The 13,216-nt window shown below is 51.1% G+C and overlaps 1 protein-coding gene and 1 long non-coding RNA gene across 2 annotated transcripts; one reads left to right on the forward strand and one right to left on the reverse strand.

The window, feature by feature from the left end:
- Positions 1–6,401: 6,401 nt before the first annotated feature.
- On the reverse strand, positions 6,402–8,520 carry Sox3 (SRY-box transcription factor 3). Its single transcript, XM_021187960.1, has one exon. It carries the CDS (start codon positions 8,470–8,472, stop codon positions 7,123–7,125), a length of 1,350 nt encoding a protein of 449 aa, XP_021043619.1. The 5' UTR covers positions 8,473–8,520; the 3' UTR covers positions 6,402–7,122.
- Positions 8,521–8,694: 174 nt separating this feature from the next.
- On the forward strand, positions 8,695–13,014 carry LOC115063132. Its single transcript, XR_003843014.1, has 3 exons — positions 8,695–8,793; positions 9,636–9,915; positions 12,644–13,014. It is a non-coding gene; the product is annotated as an uncharacterized LOC115063132 (long non-coding RNA).
- Positions 13,015–13,216: the final 202 nt, after the last annotated feature.

Genomic DNA, 13,216 nt, shown 5'->3' on the forward strand with positions numbered 1-13,216 from the left:
CAAGGTAAGTCTTAAATGTGACAGCTTATTTCCCTATTTTTGATGACTTTAACAAATTGGAGGAGTATTGACCAGGCATTTTTTAGAATTAAGATCTAATGTTTACCAGCGCTGGAGAGGCGGAGGATCTTTGTGAGTTTGAGGCCAACTTGTCTTATATAGTGACTTTCTGGACAGCTAGGGCTACATAGTGAGACTCTGTTTCAAAAACAAAACAAAACAATAACAACAAAAGATTTGATGTTTTACTAGGATTAGCTTGGAATTATGAATTTTGGGGAGGAAGTACAGTTCTCGGTTTCCAGTGCGTTTCATGAAGAATATTATGTTATCTGTCAATAATTGATATTGACTGACAGTATGGTGGAGGTTATGTTTGTTATACTTTTTTAGTACGATGTTACATGTCTTCCCTTCCCTTACTCTATTCTTTGAAGTAGTCAAAGCATGAGCCTGAATTTAGGAGGTAGGGAGTTTTGCTCCACCTCCCTGAAGTCAGACTAGTGATAACCATTACTTAGAATTGTCCTTCACTTCCTGTTCTCATCTCATCACCTGTTTATTTAGTTGTTTTGATTTCTATCAGTATGGGCACCTGGAAATGTTTATACTTTAGGTTATAGTTCAGTATTATTTTAATCATTTCATTGTTCAAATTATTCCATATTTGATCATCAGGAGCTGCATTAACTGATCTTTGGGTTCCTTTGACTCTGACACTCCGTTCGTTGTTTTCAATTCTCTCTCTCTCTCTCTCTCTCTCTCTCTCTCTCTCTCTCTCCTCTAAAAGTCCACACTAGATTTATCTACTAGTCAGAAAATAAATATGTGTATTGTTTACCCCATTGGGGAAATAAGAGTAATAATGATAGAATATCGATATATATGTTTTGTACAGACATATGTGTTCCCCTTTTCTAACTTTTCCTGACTGTGGAATTGCTGACTGCTATGTGAAGTTTGGTTTAACCCCTGGATCTGAGAGTCTGTTTACAAGATTTTCTTTTCCCACTTTCATCAGTGCTATGTAAGGACTACAGTTTCTCCACATTGTCAACAAGACTTGTGTTGTCTATTTGCAAACTATTTTTATAACCATGTGCATGTGAAGTGGTAGCTTGTCAGTTTGCATTTCCCTATGGACTAATGGTGCCGTGCATCTGTCCATGTGTTAGTGTCCATTTGTATACTTTCTTTTGAAAAAAGAGCATATTCAAGTTGCTTTGCCTGTTTAAAAGTAGTTGTCTTATGATTGTTGAATTTTAGGAGTCTCTACATGATCTAATTATAAATCCTGAACAAATGCCTTATTTGCACACACACACACACACACACACACACACACACACACTTCCATTCTGTGGGTTGTTTTTCTTTGCACTTTCTTGATGGTTTCCTCTGAAATGATGCCAATCAGTCAAAATAAACAAATAAACAAAAACCTTACATTTCTTATTCTGATAAAGTCTAATTTAAAAGTATTTATTTTGTGTCGATGTGCATGGTGGGGTGCATGCATACCATCATGCATATGTGAAGGTCAGAGGTCACCTTTTTAGAGCCAGTTCTCTCATGGAGCCAAGACTGGACTTGAACTCCTGATCCTCCTGCCTCATCTTCTATACAGGGATTACATGTGTATACCAGTATGGCTATCACATTGAGACCTAGCACACATCAGCTTCAAGCCCACAGAACTGCCATTTCTTAAATATGCAATAAGACTTCATATATATTCTTGAGAGCCTACAATGGGAGAAACATCATGCTGTGTATTGGTGTGCAAACTAGACACAGTCTTGGCCCTCATGGAACTTACACACTTGGATAGAAGCAGCAGACAGCAGCACACAAACAAATATTCATGACCCCTGTGATGGTTTGTATATGCTTGTTCCAGGAAGTGGCACTCTTAGGAAGTGTGGCACTGTTGGAGTAGGTGTGGCCTTGTTAGAGTGGGTGTATTATTGTGGATGTGGGCTTTAAGACCCTCATCTTAGATGCCTGGTAGTCAGTCTTTGGTTTGCTATAGCTCTGCCTGCACCAGGCCTCATCCCACCTTAATGATAATGTACTCAACCTCTAAACTTGTAAGCCAGCCCCAACTACATATTGTCTTTGTAAGAATTACTTTGGTCTTGGTGTCTGTTCACAGCAGTAAAACCCTAAGACAAACACACACACACACACACACACACACACACACACACACACACACACACACACACACCCCAATGCTTAGGAGAGGCACTAAGTGCTTAGAGAACTCATAACAAGAAACTGGGACATATATAAAATGCAGGCATCATGGAAAGCTTCCTAGAAGAGGTGATACTTAAACTGAGACCTTTTCTGAAGACTGTTGGACAGTCTGAGGGAAGAGCTTAAGAATTTTCCAAGCACAGGGAAACAGCAAGCTAAAAGCCACCCACTCACCCTGTCCCCAGCGGGGAGGAACATACATTTTTGGTAGTAGGTTTTATTAGTTGTAAGAAAATCTGTGTTTCATGCTGGGCGGTGGTGGTGCACGCCTTTAATCTCAGCACTTGGGAGGCAGAGGCAGGTGGATTTCTGAGTTCGAGGCCAGCCTGGTCTACAGAGTGAGTTCCAGGACAGCCAGGACTACACAGAGAAACCCTGTCCTGAAAAACCAAAAAATAAATAAATAAATAAATAAAAAATCTGTGCTTCATGTGATGGACTGAAGGAAATCGGATCAAGGTGAAAATATGTAAAATAGAAGTAGTTAAGTTCAGAAAGGTAGAAAGAAACTAGATCACACAAAACTTTGGAATAGTTAGGATTTCCCCCCAAATCTCTGTCCTGGAAACTAGCAGAGACTTATTTGCAAAAGCAAATAGCATAATAGAATTTATGCGCATATGCTAGGGAGCTAGTTTGGGACAGAGGCAGCAGAATGGAAGCGCAGAGAACAGGTGGGAGCCCAGGCAGAGATGGAGGGAGGGAGGGATGAAGGGATGAAGATGGTGGCGACAGGAAGAAAATGCTGCTCACCTAGTCCCTTCTTCCTCCAATCACTATCCCATTCCCAGACTTGCTCTCTGCTTCTCCCAAGAAAACAGCACAAACTGCTGGACCACCTGTGACCATAGATCTTGGGGGACCCTGGTGGCCCCTGCTCCTTGCAATCCAAGGCTGTTAGGCATGACTCCAGAGGAGGTCTTTTTCTCCAGTGAGTGAGTTCGAAGAATGATGAGCCAATCACTAATCTGCCTCTGTTCCTGTTTTCTGAGGAGTGGACCTGGCAGGGGGTTGCTCTGGTGAGCTCCTCTGGCCTCTCTTAACTTGCAGCATCAGCCCTGGAGAAAAGCTAGGGGATTACTCCTCCTGGGGCTCCCTGTCCCTCTCCTATCCCCCCAAACAGCCGAAGGAAAGGCTTGAACTTTCTTTTACAAGAGACACATTTCATTGTTCATAATGGGGAAGGCATGTATTTTAAACCTGCCTTTTCTTCTGGTAACAGAAATACAATCATATTAGAGAAAATTAAAGAGTATAAAGAAGATTTGCCAGTATTCATACTACTGCCCTTTTTGCACGTTTCCTGTCATATATACTTATTTTAAAATAGTCAAGGTCATACTTGCTAAATAACAGTTCTGATATATTGTTCTCTTGGTATTCAGATGGTTTAGTGTGTTATTTAAATTACTCCATAAATGTTTGTGATAATTACACAGCAGCCATTATTTAAAAAAAACATATTTACTCTTTCCTGTTTCCTGGACATGTGAGGTGGTTATAACATATAAGTAGTATTAAGAATAGCTGTGACAGACACGGTTGCTTAGCATTCTTTGCCTGCACTTTGAATACCAAGCACCACCCCTGTGGACTTAGGGGAATTAATAAGGAAAATGATGTAGTCTCAGGACAGGAAAGCAAATCTCTAGCAGGATAATTCCCACCAAAAATAGCTGTGGTCCTGGCAGGGAAACCAAAAGATGTTGGACTCCTGTCTTTTGTGTCTGTAAGGATCTGTTCTCGTCGTACATGCCATGGCCCAAGCAGAGCCCACTGTCTCCAGAATTACCTCTTTTCTCCACAGGTCTTGGTGGATTTTTGCTGCAGAGGCAACTGCGGCTGAGCATTCCTTGGCTCCTGTCTTCCTTTTGTGGCAGGCAGAGCAAAAAGAATCTTTCCCAGCGACGACCTGAGAATCTGGTTCCACTAGGCTGTATTTGGAACACTAGCTAGGCAACCTTGAACACTGTCATTTCCCCTTTTGGTGACAAAACGTGCCAGAGAAGACCGAAGGGATTGGAGTCTGGGCACATGTTGATTTTGTTGCTGTTTTGAATTAAGCCTTATCAGAAACGCAACTCTATAAAAACAGATGAAGGATCAGACAGTCACTGGTAGACAGAGCAGTGTAGAGGAGGACAAATTCTGGCGTGAACGCTCCGGATTAGAGAATGGAAACTTCATTCCAGTTTAGTTCTCTTCCCTATTGCTGAAGTTTAAAAACATTATCTTTCATCTGTATTTAAATCCTCCAAATGTGCTGATTGATGAAATCTTTTCTTAAAGGCAATTTGGAAATCAGACAAAGTGGAGCACAAAGCCATGGATATTTAGAGAGAGAGTGCAGTATGTGCGACATGCTGAAAGGGTGACCCTGGCTCTTCTAAGAAGGCAGCAGCACAATGAGCTCTTCCAAAGAAGCAGTGTCAGAGTTTATTCCCCCTCTGCCACCGCCCCCTCAGTGGGGGGCATTGCTTGTTTGTACCCCACCCTTTCCTGGAGTCATTTCAGAGCAAAATCTAGAATAACCATAGGCAGGTGTTTTATTTAAGGCCAAAGACCGAAAAATTGGAATATGGTGGTAGGTATGACAAGCTTCCTACTGGGACTTTGGCGGGGGGGGGGGGTGGCGGGGAGAGAGGCTCGCCTACCAGGCAGTCTGCGGCTTTGCTCCAATCTCTGCAGTAAAGGATGGAAGCTCCCATCCGTCAAGAGGGGCTTGAGGTCTATAGCTTTAGGATGAGGAGAGGAGGGAAGAGGCCCAGTCTGAACACAGCAGGCCCAGGAAGAGCCCTGCGAAGAGGGCGAAGGGACTGCATCTGTAAATCAACCCTGGCCCCCTCCCACCTCATGCTGGACAGTGGGGGATGGGTGTGTGTCGGGGGTGGGGATGGCTGTGCAAACGTCTTCCCAGGGAGACCCGACCTTTCTTGGAGAGGCGGGGTGGCTTTAGTCTCCGGGATCTGCAGTGATGTGTAAAAAGCGGGCACGACCCCCGAAGCCTCAGAAACCCCCGCCCCTCCCCCTGAGGCCCGCCCAGACCCGCAGGTGAATGGCTGGTCCACACAAAGGAAGCCGGCTGGAAACGTGGAATTCGGACCAATTTACAGAGGACTGTCGCCTAGGGTCCCAACAGACCTCAAGCAAAGAAACCTGTGGTCAGGAGTGGATGAGGATAAAACAGTGCACCAGGCCAAGCTTATTGGAAAAGCTGAGTTTAGTTATTCTGGGATAGCGAGGTAACAGGATTAAAAGGATTAAGGAAATCACCTCAAACAGCTGAGGAGGGGGTTAAAAACACCGGTTCTATTTGTTTCCTTCCAAGGCTCCAAATAGCTACCCTGGGGCTCCGTGCGACTCGAAGAACCCTTAGGGGTGTACCATGGAATGGTCAGTGGTTATGGGATGGAGTAAAGTAGAAAGGGGGAGTAAAAATCAAGCTCTAGGCTCGACATGAGAGGGAGCCTCTTTCTAGAAAACAAGTAAATAGACTGCTTTGACAAGTTCAAAGCAAGCCTTGGGAGGAGTTGTACAACTTTGACCCATCTATGGTATAACTTTTAAAATCCAATCTTTCGGCATTGAGCGCTCACTCTCCTGCGTTAGCTACCGCGGTGGAAATACTCATTTCCTTAAGGGGACGCATGTAACCATTGATTTTAAAGACGATCATTGAGATTTCTGAAGGGCTTTCGTTTTGTAAATATTTCAACTCAGCGAGTATCTTCCCGCCCCAGTGCACAGAGGTAAAAGTGCTCAGCTTTTGGTAAGCCTTCCGCAGCCGCAGGTGTCTGCCTCCCGCCCTGCATGGCTGCGGAAGCACTCAATCCGGGCACTCACCACTGCAATCAACAAGTGCAAGACTGTGCGCGGGGTGTGCAGCTCAGGTAGCGTGGGCTGCCTCTGGGTAGGTGCTCCCAGAAGACAGGTTTTTCTCCACTTGACACTAGTTCCCATTTGAGAGTATTGGGCACTGTTGTAGCTTGGATCTCCAATAGTTTAAAAGAAATCATTTTACATCATGCTCCCCCCGCCCCTGCCCAGGTCTGCAAACTCAGTTATAAAACTAAGAGTATCCCCATTCCCAACCCGCACTTCAAATTTCGGACCCGCAAAAGTATCAGGACTCCAGCATGTTGGTTATAAAATTTATTGATCTCTCACTTAGCAATTAAGAGCAAAACTTTGAAAAAACCTGGAACAAAATAACCCCTTCCCCACCACCCGAACGAAATGCGTACACGAAATAGCAAATAGATCACTGCAGAAATCACAAACTCAACAGCCTAAACGCGCACTGGACAGAAGCTGTCCCGCGGCCAGGGGCGGCAAGGCGGGAAACACACGCACACCTGGCTATAAATTAACATTGGCTTTAGCTGTCGCGCCAACTGGCGCGGCCAGCACCCCCCCCCCCAAAAAAAAAGCCAGAGGGAAACAGAAGCAATACGACTGGGGGTGGAGGCATTGCAGTTCTTGGGGGCGGGCAACCGCACTCAGTCCTCGATTAATAGCAAACTAACAAGACAACATTTTCAACTGCGACAGAAGAACCTAGGAACCCAGGAAGAGGAGGAAGGGGCCGCGGTTTCTCCTCAAACACCACAGCGATTCCCAGCCAGAGGGGGAGGGAGGGGCAGTGGTCAGAAGCCAGCGGCTCTAGCAAGTCCCATTTCCGCTGCTCGGGACTTCTTCTCCCTTTTGTACAAAACCCCGACAGCTACGGCCAAACTTTCGGTCCTCCTCATCTTCGGTACAAGGCAACGGTCCCAGGCGAGCAAAGCTAAACAGCAAGGCGTCCCAACGTGGGGGTGTGGGGCGGGGTGGGGGCGAAGAGCTGGGAGCGCGGGCGGGAGCTCAGATGTGGGTCAGCGGCACCGTTCCATTGACCGCAGTCCCGGCACCCTGGTAGTGCTGGTGCACGCCGTGCAGCCGGCCACCCGGGAGCGGAGAGGCGGCGTCGGCCGCGTCCCCGCCAGGTGGCAGGTACATGCTGATCATGTCGCGCAGGTCGCCGAGGCACGCGCGCTGCGAGTGCGAAGCGATGGCGGGCGGCGGAGAGCTGGGCTCCGACTTCACCACGGAGCCCATGGGGCCCAGGCTCATGGCGGCGGCGGCGGCGGCCGCAGCGGCGGCGGGCTGCTGCCCGTAGGCGGCGGCGGCAGCGGCCGCTGCGGAGGGCGCCATGCCCCCGTAGCCCGAGGCGGCGGCGGCGGCGGCAGCCGCGGCGTTCATGTAGCTCTGGGCGCCTGGTGGCATCATGGGGCTGTACTGCAGGCCGGCCATGTCGTAGCGGTGCATCTGCGGCAGCGCGGGAGGCGGCGGCGGGCTGCTCATGCTCGGGGGTTGCGCGTAGCCCAGCTGCTCCTGCACGAGCGAGTAGGCGCCGTTGGCCCAGCCGTTCACGTGCGTGTACGTGTCCAGGCGCTGGCCCACGCCCACCGGGCTGCTGGCGGCGGCAGCAGCGGCGGCAGCGGCGGCGGCGGCTGCAGCGCCCGGGGGCAGGAGGCCGCCGGGCAGCGAGTACTTGTCCTTCTTGAGCAGCGTCTTGGTCTTGCGGCGGGGCCGGTACTTGTAGTCCGGGTACTCCTTCATGTGCACCGCACGCAGTCGCTTGGCCTCGTCGATGAACGGCCGCTTCTCCGCATCGGTCAGCAGTTTCCAGTCGGCGCCCAAGCGCTTGCTGATCTCGGAGTTGTGCATCTTGGGGTTCTCCAGGGCCATCTTGCGCCGCTGCCCGCGGGACCACACCATGAACGCGTTCATGGGTCGCTTGACGCGGTCCTGGTCGCTGCCCCCGCCGCCGCCGCCCCCGCCGCCGCCGTTCGCTCCCCCGCTGCCCCCGTTGCCTGCGTTCGCGCCGCCGGCTGGGTTCGCGCCACTCTTGCCCGCAGCACCGGGAGCTGCGGGGCCGCCGGTGCCCGTGGCTGGGGTGGGCGGCCCCACGGGGTTCTTGAGTTCAGTCTCCAGCAGGCTGTACATCGCCGGGGCGGGAAGGAGGTGCGCCAGCGTGGCGGGAGGAGACGGCGCTCCGGGGGCTGGAGCGGCCACGGTGAAAAGGCCCGGGGACTCCGTCGGAGTGGCGCTCGGGGGCCGGCGGGCCGGCAGCTCAGGCGGGAAGGGCAGGCTAGCCGAAGAGCTCCGCGCAAAGTCGGCGGGAACGCGAGGACTTCTCTCACCTGATGCGTCCTGTCGAGCTGGTCGCATTCGCAGCTTGCCCGGGAAGTCTGCCCGGCCCCTTATATACCTGCTCGGATCCGGGAGGGTTGGGGCTCGGTCCGCCCCCTCACCACCCGTGGGCCTCGTGATTGACAGGCTCGCTGTGATGAGTCCTGGCCAATCAACACCGAGCCCCCTGTGGCCCAGCTTGGAAAAAAAAGTTCGGGGAGCCCTTTCGTTCACCCTCCAGACCCCTCTTGGGTCGAGTGACGTGATGAGAGCTTTTCAGGAGGCGGGAGTCCCTGAGACCCGCTCCGAGACCACCAATTAGGGTCTCAAAAAGTTTGAAAGAACGAGAAACCCGAGGAGGTGAGGGAGGAGGGGGGAAGAGGGCGCGCACGAGAGTGAGACTCGGGGGAGGAGGGGCAGAGGAGCGCCCGCGGGGTTCGGAAGACAAATTTGCAGACCTGACTAGGCTGACCAGCGCCCCATCCCATGGCCCACCTGGAAAGCTCCCCGCCCGCTGTCTGCACGGAGGACCTCCAACTCCTGCTGTTGCCAGCGCTAAGGAGGACACTGGGGACCTCTAGCAGTCCAGGCATGCTTGGGACATTGAGTGTATAACGGAGGTGCGCTAGGCTGAGCCTCTGAGAAGCCCTCCTTGGAATTAATGGTAGCCGGTTGCCTGAACCCTCCACCCCGAGGGCCATTGCGTCCAGGACCGAGAGAGGGGTGGGGGCCGGGGCGAGGGACGGCTAGCGCACCTGGCAGTGAGGCTCCACGGGGGGTTTGCTAGTGCGAGTGGGGAGTGGCCTCAGCCTGTGCCCGGGGAAGGCGCTCGCACGTAGCTCCTGGGGAGCGGGTTTGGGATGCAAAGGGCGAACGAGCCTTCACTTTTTCCGCTCTGGGGCCCCTTTTTGTCTCTGCTGTCTGGCCATTTCGGGTTTTCCAGTCCGATGCTCCTGAGGGGGAGGGTCGGGCCCCTTGGAAAATCCGTTTTCATGGCAACACGGAGCCTCTCGCAGTAAAAGAAAAGTTTGGCGGGGGGGTGGCCGGAGCTGAGCCTAGGCCTTGCTCCGGGTGCACCGCCCCTCCTCCGACCGCGCACCTGCTACGACCGCTGCGAGCGGCTCTCGGCACGCAGCCGCGCTCCCCCAACCCCCCAAGCAGGCTGTGCTAACAGACTCTGCTTCTCCTTTCTTGTTTTACAGCCTTTCCGACCAAAGGCTGGAGAAGCAGAGTGGGACCTTCAGGCACTTTGTCGGGTTATCTGCCAAGGACTACCATCTAGAGAAACCTCGGCTGCCAGGAGAGGGAACCCGGACATTCTCCGCTGCCAGCTCAAGCAAGTGGCATGGCATTTGAAAACTCTTGAAATCCTCTGAGGCGTCTGGAGGGAATAGGAAGCCATCTGGGCAGATGTGGCAGAAACCGAAATAAGGTGTCCACGCAGTACTGGATTCCCGCCTCCTCCTTTAGCTTGGTGGAAAGGTGGGAAACCTAAAGAAAAGCACTTGCCCTAAGTGTGTGTGTGTGTGTGAATTCCAGGCGTCTAGTTTTTCAGCGATAATGCTAAATGGGGTGATTTGGGATGCCTGTACTCCCGGCTTCTCTCTCTTTCTCTCCTTAACTAATTAAAAAGTAAGCCGCCAACGTTTGCAGGGCGCAGGCCAGTTCTGTCCATTTGTGGCCACAGGGTCTGTTGGCACCCGAATCTCGCTTTCTAGCCGGCATCAATTCCAGAAAGTTTGTGGTCCTGGTTCCCTCCTTTTAAGTTTGTGTTCTACCTGATCTGAGTCGTTTCCCGCCAAGGATATCAGTAAATTAGGTGGGTGTAGGGGGTTTAAAGTCTCTGGAGGCTCTGTGTGGGGATATATGTATGTGTGCGCGCACGCGCATGGCTTAGCTAGAAAGCATGTTTCAGAACACGGAATGATTCAGCAGGCCCCACCTGCACTCGTTTTCTTGGTAAATTGGCTGACAGACTCAAGATTTTCTCAGGCACACCCACGGTCCCCTAAAAAAAAAAAACAACAATGTGTGCTGGCCCTTGCCCTCCCAGCACCCTCTTCATGCCCTCTCTCGCCCCCCCCCCAGGCCCCTGAGGCTGTTGCTAAGTGAAGAGCCATTTAGGAAACTACCCAACCGACTCGCAGCCTGGCGTCCAGTAGCCTGACAGATGTCAGGATTCTTTCCAAGTTTTAGGACCCAAGTAAGCCGTTGTGGTGACAGCGCCTGGGCTGCATATTTCCCAAGACAGAGGATGTGGGGCTGGTCCCCTGCTCCTCCCAGAAGCAGATTAGCTGTTTGTCATTTGATCACACCTTGTCCTGGTTTAAGTGAGCTCATTTTCACATTACGTCCTCCTGCCAGATTCGCAGAAGGCTATTGGTAGGATCAGATACCTTCTCTCACCCTCTTGGCTTCTCTGCGGTGACTGATAAAACGGAGCTGTCTGGTGGCTCAGGGCTGGGCTAGACAGAGCCCAAGTGTTTCACCGAATCCCCTTCAAAACACTTCATAGGAAACTTTACAGTTTATTATTTCAGTAGACAAGCAAAGTTAACACTGTGGACCTGGGGGTATTTGGGGCAGAAAGGAAACTAGCTATCCAGGCCCTCCCCGCACTGAAGACTAAGACACCAGTCGTGCCAAATTCCTCTTATTGGGGGTCTGTAGAAGTGTCTGAGCGGGTATCTTAACCTGAGTGTCTTCTGTCTCCGCAGAGGCTTTCCGGATGGCAAGGTATTGAACTGTAGAGTCTTTCAAACTGTATTCTCTGTATCTGTTAACAACAACGACAACAACAACGAAAAGCAAAATACACCGGGACACAGGAAGGAAAGAATGCGCTCAGCAGCGCTCTTAGCCTTAGAGGCCTCTGGGATTCGGTGGGCAATACCAAAAGCTCTGGATCCCAGACTAGGAACCCGGCCAAGTGCTTCCCCCTCCATCCCTCCCCGCCCTCCCCCATGCCCCACCCCTGCTCCCAGGAGTGTTAAGATTCCCTCCGCTTGGGGTTGAGCCAAGGGCTCCTAGGACCCATGGCGGGACAATAGCGCCGTTTGTTGGCTTCATTTGGAAACTTCACCCAGAGGAGCCTCTTCTTGCCCTGAGGGTCCTCCAGGTCTCCTCAACCCCGGAAAGACAGGCAGCTGCTTGGCTGCAGGGCAGAACAGGACCTGTCTTTGGGAAGCTGGTGTAAAACTCCAGTGATTTGGCCGGTCTAACCCAGCGAACTCCAGGTATATAGTTTATCCCCTATTGCCCTCCCTCCAGTTGCTTCTGGAGAAGTCAGGTGTTCCAAAAGGGCCTCAGAACTGCAGAGAACTTTTGGTACTGTGCTTTAGAGCTGATAGGGAGAGTTAGATCTGCGTAGGTATCTGCTGGCACGTGGAGAGGATGGCAATGTTTGAGGTTTGTTCAGGCTAGTTCAGGCCCAAGAGTAGTGCCATCCATGATAGCCCACAGTGCTCTAACATTTTCCAAGTATGTTGGTGCCTAGGGCTAAATACTGGCTTGAGGACAACAACATCTTTTGGAAACCTTTTCCAGCAGACAAAAGCCTTACATTTTTAAAGTCAAGTCTTCCTGTCTCTTCCTTGAGAGCATTGCTTGACCATTTACCCTGGTACATCCAAGACTTGTTATTCAGGCTACAGAGGGAGTGCCAGGATCAAGAAGCTTCAATCTATTTTAGAACCATCCTTTGTAAAAAGGTCAGAAAGGTCACTCCTACTGGTAGACATAACTTTCCCATTCCACTAGCACTATGTGGGATCCTCCCTATCCCAAAACCCACACAGCAGTGTGTGTGTGTGTGTGTGTGTGTGTGTGTGTGTGCGTGTGTGTGTGTGTGAAGGGACAGCTTCCCTGTCTTTAAGGTCAGAGAGGGACCTAGGTTGGTGGATACAGGCTTAAACAACCTAGTTGATGCTCTCTAAAGAAACACTTGTAGGAGCTTTGAGACATGGAATAGCATTGTTCTGGAGGTGACAAACTGTGTGGTGGCACAATTTATTCTACTGCCTTTTGGCTGTAGATTTTTGGGGGTGAGCACTTTTGAAACAAGTTTCGGAATTCAATTCATTTACTTTGTTGTTGTAGAGGTGCTGGGGTCTCTTTGGCCTCCCCACACTTCAGGGCTCTCAGCTGTAAACAGGACTCTTACCAACAAGGGTGTTAAGGTATTATTAATCACCCCCTCTCTTTTCCCTAGGTGTGCAGCAAATCTGAGGATTTTGACAGTGCCCTCTTGTTGACTTCAGTGCCCTCTTGTTGACTTCACAACCAATATCCATTGCCTTCTTCCCAGAGGGGGAAAGCACTGCCCAGGAACAGGGTCCCATTGCAGAGGGCTTCCAGGGCCACTGTCATTGCCCTGTTTGCCTCCTCCTCCCCCCACCCCCTCCCACCACTCTGCACGAGCTCTGTAATTCAGATCAACAAACTCTCACACACCCCTCGCAGAGTCGCAGAGCAACCCCCCAGAAACCTGGCTCTGGGATGGGGGTGGTGGCTACCCTCCCACTGTGCTTGCCAGGAAAGGGAGCCTATCTCCTTTGCTGATGCAAAGACATGGCCCTCGCTTAAGCAGAATCAAGGTGCCCCACAGGAGTATGGGACCAGGGAAAAGATCTTAAAATTGTTATCTGCACAGATTTAGAATTCTGCCGGGGTGGGGGTGAGTAGGAGTCCACTAAACCTGACTACCCTTCCCTGGAAAAATCAATGCAGACTAGGCATCTCCCGTGCATCTGTGCAGGTTCATCTGCTCCTTCCGCGGGCGATG

The sequence above is a fragment of the Mus pahari genome, chromosome X (genome assembly GCF_900095145.1).
Source record: "Mus pahari chromosome X, PAHARI_EIJ_v1.1, whole genome shotgun sequence".
NCBI classification, from domain to species: Eukaryota; Metazoa; Chordata; class Mammalia; order Rodentia; family Muridae; genus Mus; species Mus pahari.

Excerpts from the sequence above, each read along its gene's own strand:
- Sox3 (XM_021187960.1), bottom strand. The coding sequence starts at position 8,472 with ATGCGACCAGCTCGACAGGACGCATCAGGTGAGAGAAGTCCTCGCGTT.